At 34.9% G+C, this 20,925-nt stretch overlaps 2 protein-coding genes across 2 annotated transcripts in view; one reads left to right on the plus strand and one right to left on the minus strand.

Moving 5' to 3' along the window:
* The window catches only part of LOC138329825 (tropomyosin-like), a 1,360,115-nt gene that overhangs the window by 39,323 nt on the left and 1,299,867 nt on the right, over window positions 1-20,925 (minus strand). The window lies entirely within an intron of this gene.
* Window positions 14,295-16,219, plus strand: LOC138330074 (uncharacterized). The gene is made up of 2 exons (XM_069277451.1): window positions 14,295-14,579; window positions 14,804-16,219. Exons 1-2 carry the CDS (start codon window positions 14,296-14,298, stop codon window positions 15,987-15,989), a joined length of 1,470 nt encoding a protein of 489 aa, XP_069133552.1. The 5' UTR covers window position 14,295; the 3' UTR covers window positions 15,990-16,219.

Below are 20,925 nucleotides of genomic sequence, written 5' to 3' on the forward strand. Positions count from 1 at the left end.
ACGGAGGCCAAAAAAACTAAAATCTTAAAACGACTTCTTGTGAAGTTCTGGGAGGCATAGAGACTTGTCATTGCGCATGTAGACCTTGGCCTTCATTTAAGGTCATTGGGACAGAAAAAATTACATAACCTTGAAATTACTACTTGTAAAGTAATAGAAGGCGTAAAGACCTGCTATTGGGTCTACGGCACACTGAAATGTAGGGCTACCACGTGTGTTAATATTTAATATTACTTATTATAATGCATTGTATTGGACATGTAACATGTTAACAGGAATGGCTACCAAAATTTGTTTATTTGAATGACATTGGAATATATTAAAGGTCAAAAGCTCCAAAAAACTAAAATCATCAAACTTCTTGTTAAGTTCTGGAAGGCCTAATAATTGTAGCATACTGATATAAAGGGCTACCAAGTTTGTAAATGTGAATGATATTGACCTTCCCTATGCATAAATGCAGCATTACGCTGGAAGCGAAACCAAATAAATAACTCAAAATTTGCTTTCGTTTGAATGTGATCTAACTGGTTGCAGGAACAACAGATTACTAACCGGGAAGCCTAAATGGTATGGCATCCGGTTAGCATAAGTGGTCCTAGATCCTAGGTTTGAACCCCGCATGACTGCTACTGTATACATGTAAGCAATATTTTATATAAAACTAATTCTAAAATCACTGAATTTATATTATGCAAATTTACAACATATCACAAAGCAGCATTGTGGTTTATATACATACTTGTGTATTGGTGGAACAAATCAACAGACTGATATAATTATGTTAACTATTATAATTAAAAAGGTGACATCCAAAGATGACCCAGTTATCTGTTTAGCAGTAGAGCAGTGTTACCCCAAGTAAACAGAATGACTGCATAGCCATGTTACCTGTTAATTCGTGTCGATGTAAACTTAGAACGTGTCATAACTAATAAGCACACCATGCTGATGTTAACTTTTACTAATAAGTAAAAAACACAACCGTAAAAATGCCACACTCGCCGGCCGGTTTCATATTACTGTCGAATCGCTATGATTTAATGCGTCCATTTTTTATCTTTTAAATAAGTCGTGATTCTCACCATTCTTATTTAGGAGTTTTCCTATATAACTTTATCTTTTAATGTAGCACAATATACCGTTTTGCTATATGTTTTTAAACAAACGGAAATCGACTTTGAAATTTGTATGTAATGTGTCCACCGGCAAGTTTGTTTACAAATTTTCTGGAGAAAAACAAATATCGATAAAGCTTTGTTGCATCAAGGTTTCTGTTTCCCAGTTTAACGGAAGTTCTCCCATATCATCTAGTAAGAACATTGCCTGGAGTGATCTGGATTGTATTTAATGCTTTCATCTTTGACACCATCATTTAGTAGTCAGAAACCTCGTTTGCATGCATTGCTATATAGGCCCTGTTAGAAAAGATTAAAAAAAATGCATTGAATAGTTTTACTGTTTATTGAAATTATATCAATTCCTCTGCTTCTTTTGATTGACGGGTTCCCTTTTGTTCATATAGATTCAAACAAAACAAGCATGGCTAGAGTCCAAGCCCAAGTGTCAACTGGAATCCGCTGTCAAAGTCATTCGACAGAAGATGCCTTGTTCATCTGTGTTAACAAAGGATGTAATGAAACGCCTGTCTGTAAACGATGTTTCACAAAGTACGGTGATCATTTCGGACACGAAATTGATTTATTGGACGACCACGTTGAAACATTTAAAGAACTAATAGACAGTGTTATTTCAAATACCACGGATACTGTCCTTATTCGCTTACAGGAGGAAGCCAAGAAGGTTGAAGAAGAGCTAAAGGAATTCAACAGATGTACAGAAACCTTTAACCAAAAAATCGAGGAAAGAGGCGAGGTCATTATTAATAAGACCAAAAAGTTGGTTTCCGATTTGAAACAAAAATGTTGCCAAATGCGAAAATCCAATCGACAGGGATTGGAACAATACCACAAAGGACTGTTGGCAAGGATATCTGAGGTCAAGGCTCATCTGTCTCCACTTAAGAGGTGTCTGTCAGGTAATTGCAAGGCAGACATAGTCAACGTTGCTAAAACAGGATTATCGACGAAGTATGATATCGTCGAATTCTCAGCTGGCATCGAGAAGGTGTCTTTCAAAGCCAATGAGAAACCTGTGAGGGGTCTAGAATCACTTCTTGGGACTCTTCAGGAGAGAAAAGGAACAACAGAAAGGTACTTTATTTTTACAGCTAATTATGTGATTATGTTGAATCATGTTTAATCATGCCACTATTAATTATTGCATCATTAGATCATCTGACCCGAAGGGACAGGATGACCTATAGCCATTATATTCCGTCCGCCGTCGTCGGCCGTTCGGTGCGCTATTTATGCAAATGACTTCCTTTCAATTACTAGCACCGGAAGGCCGCGAGGTTCTGATATTTGTGCTCTAGGATATAGAGAGAATATGTTATAGGCCATGGGCTAGGAGGGTCCCATATGCACCCCCAAAAAACTCCGAACCATTATTTTTCTGAACCATTTTGACCCACTGATCACAAATCAAAATGTTAACATTGCATAAGTTACAGTTATGACGTTATCAAGATGGCCGCCATCTCGGATTTCACTAAAAATAAAATAATCCAATATATGTAGGGATTTGTACGCAAATGAAAAAATAAAGATTTTAAGCTCAAAAATGGTATTTTTTTGCATGTATTTCCGTCCTGGTAGAATCAGATACAAAGACTTCTTGTTGCGCTCCCAGACATAATTCCAAGTTAATTCAAGTTTACTATAAAGTATTTGAATGATGGGTTCCTTGCAGTTTAGAAACAAGACAAAGATGCCTCTTCGTTGTATCTTGCATAAAATTCAAGATTTTCCTCGGGAGTGGACTAAAATTCCTGTCCCCCATGGGATATCATTGATGAGACCTAAATTGAAGTCAGATTTGATTGCATGCGAGTCCAAATCCCTAGGATCCTGCCACAAGAGACGGTCTATACCGACTCTCTCAATGCAATCAAGGCCTCCTATTTCACAGACACCCCCCTTTTCTAGGAATCCCAATGCAACTTACTATGTTAGCCTCGCCCCAATTTACCCAAAACCTTTTAGTTTGTATTGTCTGAAGTTATCATCTCAGCACATCTGTTAGTTTGAAAGTTTTTTTTTTAAATTGGGCAGTGATTTCTTAAAAAAATCAGGGGCCTGTTTCACTTGCTAAGGACAAACCAGTCAGTACTTAATATTGTTAGTGATGCTAGTTATATATGAATGCCATCTAAACTCTTGTATCCAAATATTGAAATATTAGCACAGCTGCCTGAAAGGGCTGAAAATATTAGCAAAACAAAATGCAATGTTTATGTTTCAAGTTCTGCTATCAACATGATCATAAATCGACACATCTTTGAAAGGTTTAAGTATAAATATATGCCACAAATTCTAAACTTTTCTACAGTTTTGACAACTCAATACCAACAATTAAATTACATTAAGCCATTCCCAATTAACTTACAAAATGAACACCATGACATACCAGTGACCATTGAAGTTAAATAACATGCAAATTTTACATGCCTTTACTCTAACACTGTGACTGATGAAGGTAATGAGTATATAAATGAAATCATGATCAGCACTATTTCTTTGTTGCACCTACATGCATATGCATGCATATGTGTGACTCATAAAATGAAAGTAAAATGACAAAAAATTGAATCATATAGAATATTACTTCACCTTATAATTTTAATCGACCTTTAATAATTAGTTGTCCAACTGAGAAATCACAATGCAATTATATACCTTAAATCCCATATGTATATTTATTTCATTTATTTATTGTAGCAAAGGGGAAGTGTGTGCCTTTGCATACAAACAGATTTCTAGCTATACATGTAACTATAGCTATTACATAATAGACTTGTAACTGTGTCAATTTTCTGAACTGTGAATCAAGGTTAATTTATAAAGTCCCATTATGTAACTGTTATAGTTAAAAATTCGAATTTGTCCAAATAAGTAGAACACAAAATGATTGAGGTGATTATACAAATTACTATCTCGTGAGTGTTGGTAAATCCTTTGCTGTTCAGATTTAAATTTGTTCCTGTATGTACACGTCTATTATACCTCTACTTATTGTGCTTGTATTATATAAAACACAAGACCTGGCCCACAAATGCTCTAGTCAAAGTATGACGTCACAATTAAGGATTGATTGTCAATTTTGTTGCTTGCATTGACTGATGAAGAAAGTTAATCTCGTGCAAATGAAGTGAACTGCGAAGCAGTTCATGTAACATTTGCACGAGATTAACTTTCTTCATCAGTCAATGCAAGCAACAAAATTGATAATCAATCCTTATATTTACGTTAACCAATTTAAATATCCCGCTTTTGAAAAAAGTCAAATTATATGTATTCGGTATAAGATTATTATACAATTTGCAACATTGTAGCAGTTATCGTACATGTATGTACAGCTACGGAACAGCCGCCAGTCAGTTCTTCTCGTCACTAAGGCAACACAAAATGTAGTTCCGAAAATAACTTCATTCTTTGCGCGTTGTTACAATTAAAAACGGCGATTTTGAAATATTGTTTTTATGTACAAGAATTAATGGCTTAAATTTTATCATAAAAACATGATCATGTAGCTTCAAATAAAAAAATACTGCGCAGTACTAGCAGTGCAGTCAACGTGTAATCCGGTTGCTCGATTTAGCAGGGGTCCGGTTTTGAAGAAAATGACGATTGTGGTGAAAATGCTGAATAGTTGGTATCTAAACATAATCAAATCTTTTAAAAATCAATTGCGATTGTTGTGGAATGTACCTGAATGTTGTATTTCCGTCTGGTAATTGTTTGTAGCTGGCAGTTAAATGTTTATTAACTAAACCTGCTGTGAAATCCAACCCCCTGTGTCTATGGTATGCGATGCAGTCCAAGAACCATGCTCAATAAAACGTGTTAAAATGTGGGATTTAGTCGCATATCACTGGAAGACTTGTGTGCTATTCTTGAAATGTGATAACTTCTCTGTCAACTGGAGTTTTAGGATTAAAATTCTGTATAAAGTAAGTAGAGAAACATTGATTTGAAATGTTGGTGGTTTCCAACGACCCTCGAATGCCGTGGGTTTTGACACTCGCAGAAATCGTTTCGTTAGGCTTATGTCACTGAAATCAGCCTGTTTGTATTTTGAGCGTATTTTTATGGAATCTATCGTTTCTAAGCTTACATGTATGTCACCGTTTCACATATATATCTATATATTGTACACATTATCCTAACTATTTGCGTTTCGATTATGCCTATTTCGATGAGTGGTGAAACATCGCTGCGCCTCAGTAGCCTACATTTTATGTTCAGCATTTTCCGGGGCTTGAGCCTAAGTCATCGTTTCTTCAAAATACGTGTAAAATATCTGTAATATCATATTACTAACAATTTCTAATATCACTTTATCAAACATTTCTGTCTGTGTTTCTAAATGTACAGCGATAGGCCACATCCCAGAAAGTTCATTCAAAACTGAAGCGGCGTAAAACTAGGTTAAAATGTAAACAATGTCAAAATGTTATTCTCACGCCGGTCAGAGGTCAGCGACGTGACCAAGCATCTTCATTGGGAAATGAAGTGATCGGAGTTTACTAGTTTCATTGAGGCGGAGCGAAGTGAAAATGTAATATGTTGAGATCAATGCACATGCATAGCATTTATTCATTTGTTTGCCTCTTCGTTGTATCTTGCATGAAATTATCAAAGTTATCGTGACTCACCAATTGCACGTCTACTATTAACAATCATATGAGAGTGGTTTCATTTTTGAGAGGTTATACATGGTATGATAATGTAGCAATTAATTATCCCCCGCCCAACGAAGTTGGCGGGGGATATACAAATGGGTTCCGTCCGTCCGTCCGTCCGTACGAATGGTTTCCGGAGCATAACTCTAAAACCAGTAGAGATATTTCCACGAAACTTCATACACACATTAGTCTTATGGTCTAGTAGTGCCTTTTGCTATTTTTTTAGGTTTTCATTTTTTGCATTTTTTCCGTAACCATGGAAACATTGCTGAAAATATCATATTTTTGTACCAGGTTCGTTTCCGGAGCATAACTCTAAAACCAGAAGAGATATTTCCACGAAACTTCATAGACACATTGGTCTTATGATCTAGTAGTGCCTCTTGCTATTTTAAGGTTTACACTTTTTGTACTTTTTTCTGTAACCATTTAAACATTGCTGAAAATGGCAGATTTTTGTGTAAGAATTGTTTCCGGAGCACAACTCTAAAACCAGCAGAGATATTTTCACGAAACTTCATAGACACATTGTTCTTATGGTCTAGTAGTGCCTTTTGCTATTTTTAGGTTTTCATTTTTTGCACTTTTTCTGTAACCATGGAAACATTGCTGAAAATATCATATTTTTGTACCAGGTTCGTTTCCGCAGCATAACTGGAAAACCTGTTGAGATATATACACGAAACTCCATAGGCACATTAGTCTTATGGTCTAGTAGTGCCTTTTGCTATTTTAAGGTTTTTACTTTTTGTACTTTTTCCTGTAACCATGGAAACATTGCTGAAAATGGCAGATTTATGTGTAAGAATCGTTTCCGGAGCACAACTCTAAAACCAGCAGAGATATTTCCATGAAACTTCATAGACACATTGTTCTTATGATCTAGTAGTGCCTTTTGCTATTTTTAGGTTTTCATTTTTTGCACTTTTTCTGTAACCATGGAAACATTGCTGAAAATATCATATTTTTGTACCAGGTTCGTTTCCACAGCATAACTGGAAAACCGGTTGAAATATATGCACGGAACTCCATAGGCACATTAGTCTTATGGTCTAGTAGTGCCTTTTGCTATTTTAAGGTTTTTACTTTTTGTACTTTTTTCTGTAACCATGGAAACATTGTTGAAAATGGCAGATTTATGTGTAAGAATCGTTTCCGGAGCACAACTCTAAAACCAGCAGAGATATTTCCATGAAACTTCATAGACACATTGTTCTTATGGTCTAGTAGTGCCTTTTGCTATTTTTAGGTTTTCACTTTTTGTGGTTTTTTTCTGTAACCAAAGAAACATTGCTGAAAATATCATATTTTTGTAGCAGGTTCATTTCCGGAGCATAACTCTAACACCAGCAGAGATATTTCCACGAAACTTCATAGACACATTCTTTTTATGGTCTAGTAGTACCTTTTGCTATTTTTAGGTTTTCATTTTTTGCACTTTTTCCGTTACTATGGAAACATTGCTGAAAATATCATGGTAAATGGTAAATGTTACTTTGCAAAACTCCACCAATCTTTGTGTATATAGACTAATATAAATGTCAAGGCTGTATACCTGATTCAACAATTGCATCCCCGCTCTACTTGAATTATACTCCATCTTTCTTTAGCTCAACTTCCTTTTTCCTGTTTTTTTCCTACACATAAGTCTCCACAATCAAACTTACTTCAGCTTTGATATCTTCATTGGCGGGGGATCTGAATGACTATGTCCTTGTTCTCTGCTGTTTTAAATTCGCGGATTTCAGTAAAACCGTGAATATGGCAAAAATGAATATTCCGGGAAAGTGTCACAATCAATACCTACCCGCAATCACAATATTATATAGATATTGTAATACACAATAAACATTAAAATAGAATTGTTGTTACTCGCTTAGCTCACATCGTAAGCAATTTATTTTACGACACAATTCTGTCGGTAAAAAAAAATATCCCGCGGATTCTATCAGAAAAGGCGGGAGTAATTTGTCTTCTAAGCACGTGGGAATAAGTACATGTAGCATGTGTAGTAAGGCGTAGGCAGGACACGTGATGCAATCGTCTAGTCATTCTGTAACCTTGTGCTGAATAATTCACTGTCATTATATTGTTAAATATGGATTCCTCAACTATCAATTCCGTAGTAAGGGAGCAATCCCAAATAGCTATAGAGGAATGTCAGAGTGTTATTCTGGAAAATATGGACGTTTTAATATCTTATAGGCTCAGGAAATTTAAAGAAAGCGTGGCGACGGCCCAAACAGACGTTTCGGCAGACCAGTATGCCAGGTTTCAACAAGACCTGTTGTGTAAAAACACTCACAAATTCACTTGCAAAGCTTGCGAGACCCATTTTTAACCAAAACGTTAAGGCGAAAAATGGCGGAAGATGAACATTGCGTACAGAAAGATTGAGATGGGGCACGAGCTAAGATTATAGAAGGTACTGAAAGAATATACTTCAGAAAAAAGTTGGATTCACTGGCCGATGTAACGTTGAAAATGGGCCTCCGTTAAAAACTGACCTCGGGTCATTTTTCAACAGTTGACTAATGACCCCGAATGCCGTTGAAAACTGACCCCGTGGAAAAGTGACCACATAAGAACGCGTTTATCACTTTCCCAATACCCCTGCTCGATTCGTCAAGAGCGGGCGGCCGCCGGCAACCCGGCAAGGCGGCTAAATCACTCGATTCAACGAAAAAGTGCGCCGGTGGTGCGACCGGCGTACGCCGAATTAGCCGGTTTTGATTCACCGGCTAATATCGGCGCAAGATGGCGGAATAAAGGTTAGACAATTGTTGACGAAACTCTCTTAAAGCAAAACTCATTCCTTTCGGACATAAATTCTCCAAACATTATGATTTTCTTGTTGTATTCATTAACGGACAGGAATTGAAACCTCTTTTGATACGCTAAGGTATGTAGATATCCATTTATGAAGCGAATACATCGAAACGATCGGTGATGTATAGACTTAGATACATGTATCCTAGGCGTTTGGCTCTATAGATTTTTTTCTCTCTATAATGTAATACGTACGATGTCACAGCATTTTATAGAACCAAACGCCTGTGTATATACATTCTATTAGTCTGATAATAATAATATTTGTTAATGTAATGTATATAAAAAATGACTGTTTGATTCCAAGTATATGATATTTCAATTAATTCTCTTGGACTGTTTATCAATAACAATAAAGACAGATTTTTAAGGTTTATTCTGAGGTTTTACACTTTCGAAAACAACACATATAAAGTTCTAATGATTTGCTTTCGTCAAACACATAATTATTTATAATTGTGTAACATAAGAAAATAGATTTACATGTACAGTGTGATACCTACATGCACATTTTAAATACATAATTCAGAAAGAATGCTCAAAAGTGAATATGAGTGTACGGACATTCTGTTAATTTCTATGTCAAGACATGAGAAAAAGAATTCTACTGGTGACATGTAGTAAGAAATAAATTAATAAAATAGTTTACATAAAGTTAAGTACGTAACATTGCCACAACAGGGTATCAATTTAAACCCAGTTTATTAAGATAGTTCATGCTTTACTAATTAGTGCTTCCCTGGCGATCTCTTAAATTTTAGTTAAACCAATTAATGTTTGGCGTATGGCCCATTGCAACAATGCATGGAGCGACAAAAATACCCTGCCGACATCACGCGGCTGTGCCATAAAGCAATCATGTCGCTCTTTCGCATTAGCGGAAAAATAAAATTTGTCGCGCCGACAGTGTATTTTTGTTGCAGTGTGACTCCGCGCATTATCGCGCTGTTGCTCTGCGTATTGTCTTGTGATATGTAATTAAATTCTAAGCTGTAATGCTAGAAAATTATCTCATATTATATGTATATAATTCTACAATACAAATTACAATGCACCATACATTACATCAAATGTGCATTACAACCGGAACGCGCGGAGCGAGTTTGTGAGGAGGGACAATGCGACACCATATTTGTTTTCTTAGGCAAAACAACAAAATGACATTAGCCAGTCATGGTATCCTATTAATATCAAACTCTAATTATTTATAAATTTCTTAAAGTTCTTGCCCCGTTATAATGAAAAATACGAATATTTGAAAGTTGTATATCGGGTTTTTTCCCACACTTTATATTATTAACTCTACCATTACTATCTGAATAATAATCACTCATTCATTAACAAAGAGAGACAACCACGTACGTGCACGCGTCAACTATTTAATCGCTTTTACGTACACGTAAAAGTATTTTTCCTCCTCATGATAACGGTAAGTTTTGCGTAATTAGTGTTTACCATATATTATACAAATATTTCATGGGTTACTGTGCTCTAGTGCATAATATTTAACCCGAGGTGATGGTAATCAACAAATGTTATATTGCACGAGGCCAAAGGCCGAGTCCAATATAACATTTGTTGATTACCATCACCGAGGGGTAAATATTATGAACTAGAGCACAGTAACCATGGAATATTTGTTTTATTACATAAATACCAGTTTTTCAGTTGAATATTTTTTTATAAAACGAATACGATAATCACTTAACAAAATCATCAACACCGTACCGTACGGAAAAAAACTTAATATTCTATTGAAGATTGACGTATAGCCCACGTACGTCACGTTGTAACTCCGGTTTGGATGTCTTATTGTCTGTTTTCATATTATTAGACCTGCTTGCAGCCTTTTGATCTAATACATTCTTCGTGTCCGTCCTTTACTCGGTACAGTAAACGTCTACATGACGTGCTTGATTCGAGATTTATAAATCCAACGCGAAATTGAGCGTGAACCTTTGTGACGTCATAATAACGTAACTCACTGTTACTCGCAATTCCTCGGAAGTTTTCTACAAAACTAGACAACAACAGCGAGGTGTTCCTAAAGCCGTGCAATATAACATCTCGAACCGTGCAATATTGTTACCGGTACGGCTGTTCATACTTTTCAGTGCATATATACTCATTAATAAAATCACAACAATTCAAGTCTTCCCTTCTCTTCTCTGTATTTTTCATAAGCGCCTTTCTGACGCAGATATACATAATCAAATACAAAACGGAAACGAATACAAAATTATCCGGAAAACTAATTATAACAAATATTCAGAATATAACAAAACTTTGACTCAGAAATACATAATTTACATTACTTTAGAAATAAAATAGATTTATTGTAACATTCTTATGATTCAGAAATAAACTAGATTGATAGCAAAGTAGCATTTATATAATTGGAACGATAAGTAAAAGGGGAATAACACTGATGAGCTTATAGCAAATCAACACACATATAATGTTGTATATAACATCCCGCCCCCCTGAATGCCAGGCCACACAAATTGTGTTGACAGCAAAAGATGGGTGTAGAGTTGCGAAAAGCTCATATAGAGCAAAACCTCAATTTGAAAACTAATTAAAGTGAAAATCAAGTAATGCATCAACAGTAATAATGAATACATTGTTAATTAAGCAATATAACACTAAATATTAATGACTAGAAGTAAAAAACAAATAATATGAATGGTTTTCCGATATTGAAAGATATTATACATGTCATCTTTATCTGTACTGAAAAGGTACATATGAACTACGACCAGATAGAATTTATGTGACAATAGACCATGCACCAAATGTGACTCTAGGAACAACCAAGACTCATATAACAACAGAACCATTTAATTACTATAAAATAGGTATCGGATATCCGATACACTCTCTCAAACAATAACCCTCACTCACTATCATCAAAAATATAAAAATACCGAAAATACGATATCATTAAAAAGCTCAACAATAAGGTAATTTCTAGAGACATCAATAGCAAGGACATACATGTCAAAATTCTAAACTCATAAGCAGATTTGAATTGACAGTAAAATCTTAATATGTAATATCATTTTCATGTGCTAAACACAACATGAGTATTTCACCATATTTCTGCATGCTTGCATTCATATTGTATCACATATAAGACAATTTCAAATACTTGGCACAAAAAATACAAAATCAATAAAATTAAAAAAAAAAAAAATATATGTCAAAATTAAATGAAGAAGGGAGAATATTTAACTTGAAAAAAAAAACACTGCAAAAATTCTTCCTGAATTGCAAAACAAATAAACAAGAGAATCTATAACAAGGAATGAATCAATGATGAATTTTCACTTTCCAACAACAAAATATTGAATGATGCAAAAGTTACATATATATATGCATACTGTGAAATTGATGTAATGTCAGAATATTATCAGTTAATTTCCAAAACAAAAATATTCAAAAGAAATTGCAATATTATTTGATCTATTACAATCCACTCAAGGACAAAAATATGAACAGTAATATACATGAAAATCAATTGCATTCTTAATAGCATAAGATGTAGAATTAAAACAATACTACGATTTGCATATAATTTTTACATAAGAGTATACATATGTGACAATATCATTATATTTCACATTTTGCCCCTTGTTTGGTTTGAGATTACATACAGTGTATATAATACAGTCAAACAGATTCCATTCAAAAGTGAAAAACATCAAATTTAACACATGACATTTGCAGTTTGAAAAATATCAGAGAGATATTTCATGAACACCATATATATGTCACCTGGGCATTTATCAATTCAAATTAAAATGAATTACTTAGAAAATTTGATGAGATAATATACAACAAAAATAATACTAGCCTAATGAGTTGTATTACAATCACTCATTAAAGGATTTCAGGCCATTGTACCAAAATTATATATTGTAAAACAATCAATACCCGGTAATCAAATCATTCAAATATTACAAAACATGTTGAAGGTAATTATTCATTCTTGAATGTGTCAATGTACATTCAGGGAATGACCAAAAATACATTTTGATTTAATTATCACAAGTTATAGCATCAGACTAGAAAAAACTTAAAGTGACATGTCCACCGCATCATGAAAAATTAACATTAGTGACATGACTATCAAAATTGAAGTCCAGATAATTTACATGATATCAACAATTATATCTAAGCATGAAAAATCAAGTAAAGTGGCAGTTCCACCATTTTGTGAAAATTCATATTAAAGCAACACTTTCATCAAATCATGAAAAAATCTAATTAAAGGGACATGTCTAGTAGATTTCAAAAAATCATCTTAAAGTTACATGTCCATCAGATTTCGAAAAGTCGCAACGAATTATGTCAAAATAATATGTAGATTTACAGAAAAAGAGCACATATACATGTATTTGTCCATCCAAACATTCAGCTACGCATCACAATATCAATAAGGTCAATGAATGGTTGGTGGGGGTCTACGGGCTACAGCAGCACGACACTTCTCATTTAAACGACTCCCATGAATCCACATAGCCTGATGAGCCGGTTCACCAGCAAAATGTACTAAAAATTCCTTTTCCCCTTTGTTTTCTCTTTGTGCCAGCCATCGCTTCACACGATAATAGTTCTCATAAGATGAAAACGAAATAGAGAGAGGGGACAAGAAATCAGAATTTCGGTATCGTTCTGGTTTTCGAACATTGCGAACTGGGCGAGACGGTTGCTTCTGAGGGATTTGGTTCACAAGAGATTTCGCGGGTAACACAGTATTTGAATCATCACTAGTACTTGAGGTTAGGTACACTGCATTATGATTATCATCACTTTCAATCACCAAATCATTTTCAGAATGTATGAGTGTATTCGTGTCATTATCACTATTCGACTCGGATTGGTCATCCACATGCGTGTCAACAGACTCAAGAAAGAAATCCTGCGGGTTAGGTTTACAAACAAAAGCCTGTTTGAGGCGATTGATATGCACAGCGTTCTTGACAAGACCATTAACAGGATCTCGGAGCTTCACAAGATGAGGACTGTCCACAGAATGAAATACAAATGGACCAGAATAACGCGGCTTAAACTTACATTTAGCTCCTCGTCCAGCAGGTTCAACGAGCAGGTATACATAGTCCCCAACCTGAACAGATAGGGTATGCACGACTGAATTGACTCTGTCCTGCATTTTTGTCTTGGTCCGCAGCACACTTTCTAGCACGTCCTCTCGAATGACTTGCAAACGATTAGCCATGGAAGCGTGCAATATAACTTCGAACCGTGCAATAGTCCTTTCCCAAAACTAGGTTATCGCCCCTTACGCGTAGAGGGCGCTGTTACTTGTCTTACTTCTGGGGGCTATCGCACAATGTAACAATATGGCGGACAATAGGATTAATGAGGCTTGTGTAAACAACGATAGCCTGGAGCGGTTTACCGTCGCTGAATTGAAGAGCTACCTAAGTAATCACGGCCAGCCAGTATCGGGAATTAAGCGACAATTAATAGAGCGTGTGAAAGGTACAAACAGATTAGGTTTAGCCAACATTAACGTGGTGAAAACCAGGGATAATGACGAGATCGTCGAAAGAAAAGTTGACAAATTAACTACGCCGTTAGGTGAATTTCTTCAACATCCAAACTGTTTACAGGACTGGAATGATGACTTAATGTGTGTGCCAGATTTTTCCACGAAAGAGATATATAATTATGTTGTGCTAAAAATGAACAGAAAAAAACAATTAAAATCCAAGGTGTTTTATGAGGACCGACACGTGCACTCGTTACAGATATGTACAATTGACGAAAACTCTTCTCATTGTTATGTCAAATGCAAGGTTTTACCATCGATACCCTCTGCCAACAGGAACATTTCACCGGACCACGATGTTTGGGTAATGATGTCCAAAGTATCCGGATGTGTCAATTCAGCTGAATGCAATTGTACTGCAGGGTAAGCACTAAGCAATAATTATGTATGTACAAACATGATTTAATATAGGCCTACCAATAGTTCCGTCCGGTTTTTATTAGAATTTATAATATGGAAATCATAACACAGATAATATTGAATGCTATGCAAATATTTATTCAAAGACACATGTATTGTTGATAAATTTAATTTAAAAAATATATATATATATATGATTATCTGACATGTCTTTTTTTTTTTTTCAGGCAAGGTGAAGCTTGCAACCACATTGTGGCATTACTTTATGCTATTGCTGACATATCAGAGAAGAAACGTGAAGGGAAGCTTGCACCAACTTCACAAAAATGTAAGTGGAATAATCCAAGGAAAAGAAAACTTAGCCCAAAGAAAGCAGAGCAGTTGACATTTAACAAACACATGTTTGAGAAAGATCCATCTTCAAGAAAATGTGTGAAATTGTTTGATGTTCAAAGATCAACCGTAAATGTCGAACGTTTTCGTAATAAGCTGCTTGGGCTAAATTCGAAGGCTGGTTGGCTGACTAACTTTGAAAAAGTGTTAACTGGTGTACATGTAAATCAACCTGTGCTACCATCACTTCACACCATAGAGTTCCAGTACTCTGATAAAGTTGACCTTCAGAACAAAGAATGTGCAGAGTTCTTTCAAGTATATTTTGAAAATTTACAACTAACTGAAGAAGATTCTGTTAAAATAGAGTGTATGACACGAAAACAAGCAGAGAGCGACATATGGAGGGCTGCGAGACACGTGAGGATTACATCTTCAAACTTCGGAAAAGTTATCAAGCGCAAACAAACAAGTGAACGAGATTCTTTGTTGAAAGATTTGTGTGGCTACAGAGAGGTTTCCAGCAAATATTTAGATTTTGGACGAAAGCACGAGGCAGCAGCCAGAAGAACATATCTTCATCAAATGAAAAACGATCATCCTGGACTTTGCGTACAACAATCTGGGCTAATCGTCAACCCAAAATACCCCCATTTAGGAGCAAGTCCTGATGGACTTGTTTATTGTACTTGTGAAAAGTGTAAAGTGTTGGGCCATGGGTTACTAGAAATCAAGTGTCCAGCATCATTGAAATGGAGGATGTCTACACCACAAAAATGTGCTGAAGATCCAAATTTCTACTGCTATTTAAATCAGAATTGTGAAGTAACTCTGAAAGAAAATCACGCTTACTTTTACCAAATTCAAGGGCAGATGGCAATCACTGGACGGAAATGGTGTGATTTTGTAGTGTGGACATGTTCAGGCAAGGCATCAGTACAAAGAGTACTCTTCAATGAAGACTTGTGGTCAGAAATGAATTACAAATTAAACCAATTCTACAAGGAATCTTTTCTGCCTGAACTTTTTAGTAGACGTGTTTCTCGTGGTTTGAAGCTACATACCGGTACTAAGAACTAGTGTTAAACCCAGCCATGTTTAATGTAACAGTATATATCTAATGTACCATGTGGTTACATTTGTTATTTACAGACTTTTCATCGCATCTTGCCCTATCAAAATTAAATTAATTTAAAGATCTTCAAAGAATGTAGAGGCAGTTCGAAGAATGTAGATTTTTAGAGACAATTCCTCAAAATAGTGGAGTTGAATACTGATTGTATATTACATGTTTGGATGTGAATTATTGCAATTCCTCAAAATAGTGGAGTTGAATACTGATTGTATATTACATGTTTGGATGTGAATTATTGCAATGCTTGAAATTATCTTAACATCTAAAACATACCGCATCAACTTCTCTGATTTCATCTTGAATAAAAATTTAAATGTTAAATTTGTGTATAGTTATCAATTTTACCATTTGTCAACTTTCAATTGAAGTTTGGTACTTCCAAAACCTGAAAACTGCTGTATCAAGTTATACATATATAAGATACATGAAATATGTGTACAGTGATAAATCTACATTTTAATCCAGAGGTTATTATGAAATTAGCTATAAGTAGTCATCACAGAATTTAGATATCTATGTGAATTATTAGTCAATTACAAGAACAATGTATTACACTTCCAAAACAACTGTTAAAAATTACCTTTTACCGAACTCATTGTAGTTGCATTGGAAACTAATTGTAGATTTATCACTGTTGTATATTTACATGTATATTTTTATGTGTGTGTCAATGTGTACCCGTAATCATTTCATTCTTTCAATTAAGAACTCAAGTCATCACTTAAATTTGAAGTTTCTTTTTAATTAAACAAGATGTTCATAAAAAGTGATATGATATTCACTTAATTCAGATTTAACTGAATAATTATAAATACTGATAAATATATCTTGTGCATATATATATTCATGATAGTCATAATGAAGTTATGTAGAAGACTGCAAAATAATTTAAAGAAAAAACAAGTACAGTGTAATGGTGTGCAACACATCAAAACCTGTCATTTTACAGCATTAATTTCTATCAGGAGTCAAAGTACTCATTTAATCACTAAAAATTCAAACATTTCTACTAGAAATATATACGGATATGTTCAATGACTAGAGTAGCAAAGTATATATTAACAAAACTAGGATGTCAGAAATTAATCATCAGTTGGCACAAGAGGAGTATGTAAGCTTGTCAACCTAGCACACAGTTTCCACACTTTTGATGCCTGCTTTGCCATGGTGATTGGCATAACACCTGACAAAATACGAAAGTTCTTTATCCTTTCCATTTGTTTTTCAACGTGAATGCGCAAGTTGGCAATATCTTTCGTAATGTTCACCTCACGCTTTGTAAATTGAGTTTTTTTCCTTTTGAATGGTGGGATGATCAGGTGCACTCCGCGAGGTGTAGTTATGTCCGATATTGTAAATCCCTTATCTACCATGATGGCATCACCAGGCTCACAGAGTTCAACTAAACCACTTTCAACTGTCAGTTGTTTGTCACTTATGCTGCCACAAGGTTTTATTGAACGGTCGGTGTAATAGTTGAAAATATTATATTTCTTCATATATAGATTTGTGTAAACAAATTATATAATAAAACATAATATTAACCAAATTAAAATATCACGCTATCTATTAGGTCAACTTAAATTCAGTCTTTCATTGTGTTTGATGCGAAAATCAAAATGTTACTAAAGCTCTGAAGAAATGTTCGCCATGATGAAATACGTCGGTTGAGTTTTTTTTGCCAGATGACCCGGTCGTCGCCCGGTCACGTGACCAGCGTACGCCGGTAGCCGGTTTTCAGAACGAATCGAGCAGGGGTAGTGTGTACCGACCATTTGCCTGAATACATCTCCGTGTATGTAATGCACGTGAACGTATTAGACATTTCCACCAACTGAGCGAATGTGAGAATGAGATGTGAATGTGAACTCTGACGGGGTCATCTTCAAAGTTAATCGCGTGATATGAATTCTTAACGCCTCGGTTAGGATTATGTTACAATTCTTAGCGTCGAATGAGATTTTAAACCTCATCTCGATCACTCACATGTATCATTTTTTTATCATATTTTATCATTACCCCGGACAGGGATATCCACCAGTTTACCGGTGTGAGATTTTTCTATCTCACCCTAGGATAAACACAAGCTACGTATACAAGAGGTCTTTTGCCATTAAACACTTTTCCTTGTTAGATAAACACCCGTCAAATTGTCCAATGAAAATGTCTAGTTAAACATCTGATTACACATGGGAATCATAATAAACGACCTCAACTCATTGGTAAGTAAAAGCACGTGAACTGAATATGGAATTTGAATGCGTTGGTTTAAAAGCAACTTTGGTCTAATTCCTAGATTCGTATGATCTTAAACGGAACTCGGGCATGGTTTTTCGACTCCGTTTCTACGCTATATATTGAGTTTTACTGTGATTATATGTTCCTAAAGGTTCCGAATACGATTACTGTAAAATACTAGAACACTGACACGTCAAAAAAGGCCCCGCTCAAGGTGCTTTGTGATTAGGAAAAGTAATATCTTGACAATGAAATGTACAATTGAAGCTCTGATTTCGAAATGATTGACAGTATAGTACAAGAGATCTTAGAGGATTCTTGGCGCCTACCAAAGAATGATGTATGTCGGACGACAGAGGAATAATTTCTCTGTTTTTTAAACTATAATTTAATATTAAAATCCAAGACGGCTGCCTCTTGGCCATCTTGTTGATTTTGTTTGAATTAGTTGTATGGCCCATTTGGGGCTATCTTGTTGATAGATCGGTTCAAAAATGCCTTATACGCAACTAGGAACCTAGGGGAAACCAGCCCATGAAATTTGAGACAGATCCCTTTGGTGCTTTCTGAGAGATAGGGATAAATATCTTCAACTACCAAAATCAAAATTGTTTCGCTGTCGGCCATCATGTTGACCGATTGGCCCTAAATGTAATATGCAGAACAAGGCACTAAGGTAACCTACATCTGCAATTTAAGACTTCTTGGTAACAAAAAAAAAATAATAATAAAAAAGGACAGGCGGACGGACGGACGGACGGACAGACGGACGGATAGATAGACCGACAACCTGATTACTATAAGGCACCCGTATTGCGATAGAGGAGCTATTAAGTATCAGGATATTCATTAAATTCTTTAAAGGCAATGTATAGGCCAATATCAGCTTAATTACAGAACTAGGATCTGGTTCCTAGATCCGAATAATATTAAACAGAACAGAACATGTCTCGTTGTCGGCTTCGAGTAAAGAAATCTACACTAAAATGATTTTTACTTTGATTACATGTTCCTGAAATTTCAAAGACGATTCCTGTAAAAATAAATCTTAAAAAGCCACACCTATGCAAGCCAATCGGAACACCTCGCCCACTTCTTCGAACATCGGACCTAACTGTATGAATACACATGAAAATGATGTATTTTGTGATCCGCCGGACAATGGCCAAATTACCGCTACCTGTAGGACTATATCATAAAGGGTTACCTCCCTTGTGAAACATACGGCGTTATTTTTTGTCTGCTTCAAAGCTCTATATGTACCACAAAGAAGAACTTAAAACAAACTCCCTGATTTTTGCTATCTAAATTTGTATTTTACAAGACGTGTGAGATATATTTATTACAATGAACACGAATGCTCGAACAAGAAACTATGAAATGTTTTAGAAAATTTATCCATATGACTTAATACATTATTCTTCTTTGAAGAATGTTCATAAATTGTACCTCAGTTCGTGCGTTATTCAAACCATTAAAACTGCTGACCAATGGTATTTTTTTTCTATAGTATTAAAAAAACAGCAGCAGACGAATCAAGCTTTTTTTCAGTTTCAAAAGTTACTTATTTTACCATTACCGTCATTGAAAAGTTTGAGCTTCTTATTTAACTTCAAAATAAAAGATGTCAAAAATAATTAATTACTTTCCAAAAAAGTCCATATCACTATGTCCTATATGGAATAAAGTACTGATCGCACATGCACCATTTAGCAAAATATACTATTTTACATATATTTGTGTTTAAACACTATTTTTTTCAAATGATGAGTATCGTTTATTCTCTCTCGGCGATGGAGCATCTTAAAACACATTTGTACCAAATATCCATTTATTTGTGTGGTGACTGTTTCAACTTGAAGACCAGATAAGATACATTCTTTTTTCATATGAAAACGATATAGACGAGAATCTAATTTGTTTTCATGCTTCATCTGTGATTCCGGTAGCGTGGCATTATCAGTCCAATTAATATATCATTAAAACTTTATTTCTACATAGTTAAAACTTTGATTCCTCTAATAAGAGATACAGAAAATGAGATATAAATACAATGTATATATATACACACGTTAATATATATACAATCAAGGATACATTACCGTAATTGTTAGTCGTTAAATTGAACAATATAGCGACGTACAGTAAATTTCAAGAGTGGGACGCGTAGCAGAACCGACTTGTGTAAGAAAAAACATAAAAAAACCCACACAAAAAAACCCCCAAAAACATACCGGCCTCTCCTTAAATCAAAAAGGTTATCTATATATTTTGCAATTGATGGTTCAGAAGATCAATTGCATTTAGGATTTAACATTTTTTTCTTATTTTAAAATAATTCATCTTCGTTGAATTATCACAAGAAATTTTAAGACATTACAATTATCGGACACTATTTTCAAAGTAGGGATACGTAATGAAAAAAGGTTTTATAGCATATTTTCTCTACCGTTACTCCTAGGTTAAATTCTTTAAGAGACTGTGCGAAAATTTGATTAACTTGTTCACTGGATCCCCTCCAATATGCTTAATTATCATACTACCGCCCGCTAGATAAATCTCAATTCTAGACATTTAGATATATACTTTTATATAGTATAACTTTGAAATATTGAACGTAAACTGTTGAAAAACGAATAAACA

Source organism: Argopecten irradians, chromosome 8 (assembly GCF_041381155.1).
Source record: "Argopecten irradians isolate NY chromosome 8, Ai_NY, whole genome shotgun sequence".
NCBI lineage: Eukaryota > Metazoa > Mollusca > Bivalvia > Pectinida > Pectinidae > Argopecten > Argopecten irradians.

What these genes read in the sequence shown, in the direction of transcription:
- LOC138330074 (XM_069277451.1), top strand. Translation starts at nt 14,296, where the DNA reads ATGTGTGTGCCAGATTTTTCCACGAAAGAGATATATAATTATGTTGTG. An exon ending in GAATGCAATTGTACTGCAGG is followed by an intron (nt 14,580 to 14,803) that starts GTAAGCACTAAG and finishes TTTTTTTTTCAG; the next exon opens with GCAAGGTGAAGCTTGCAACC.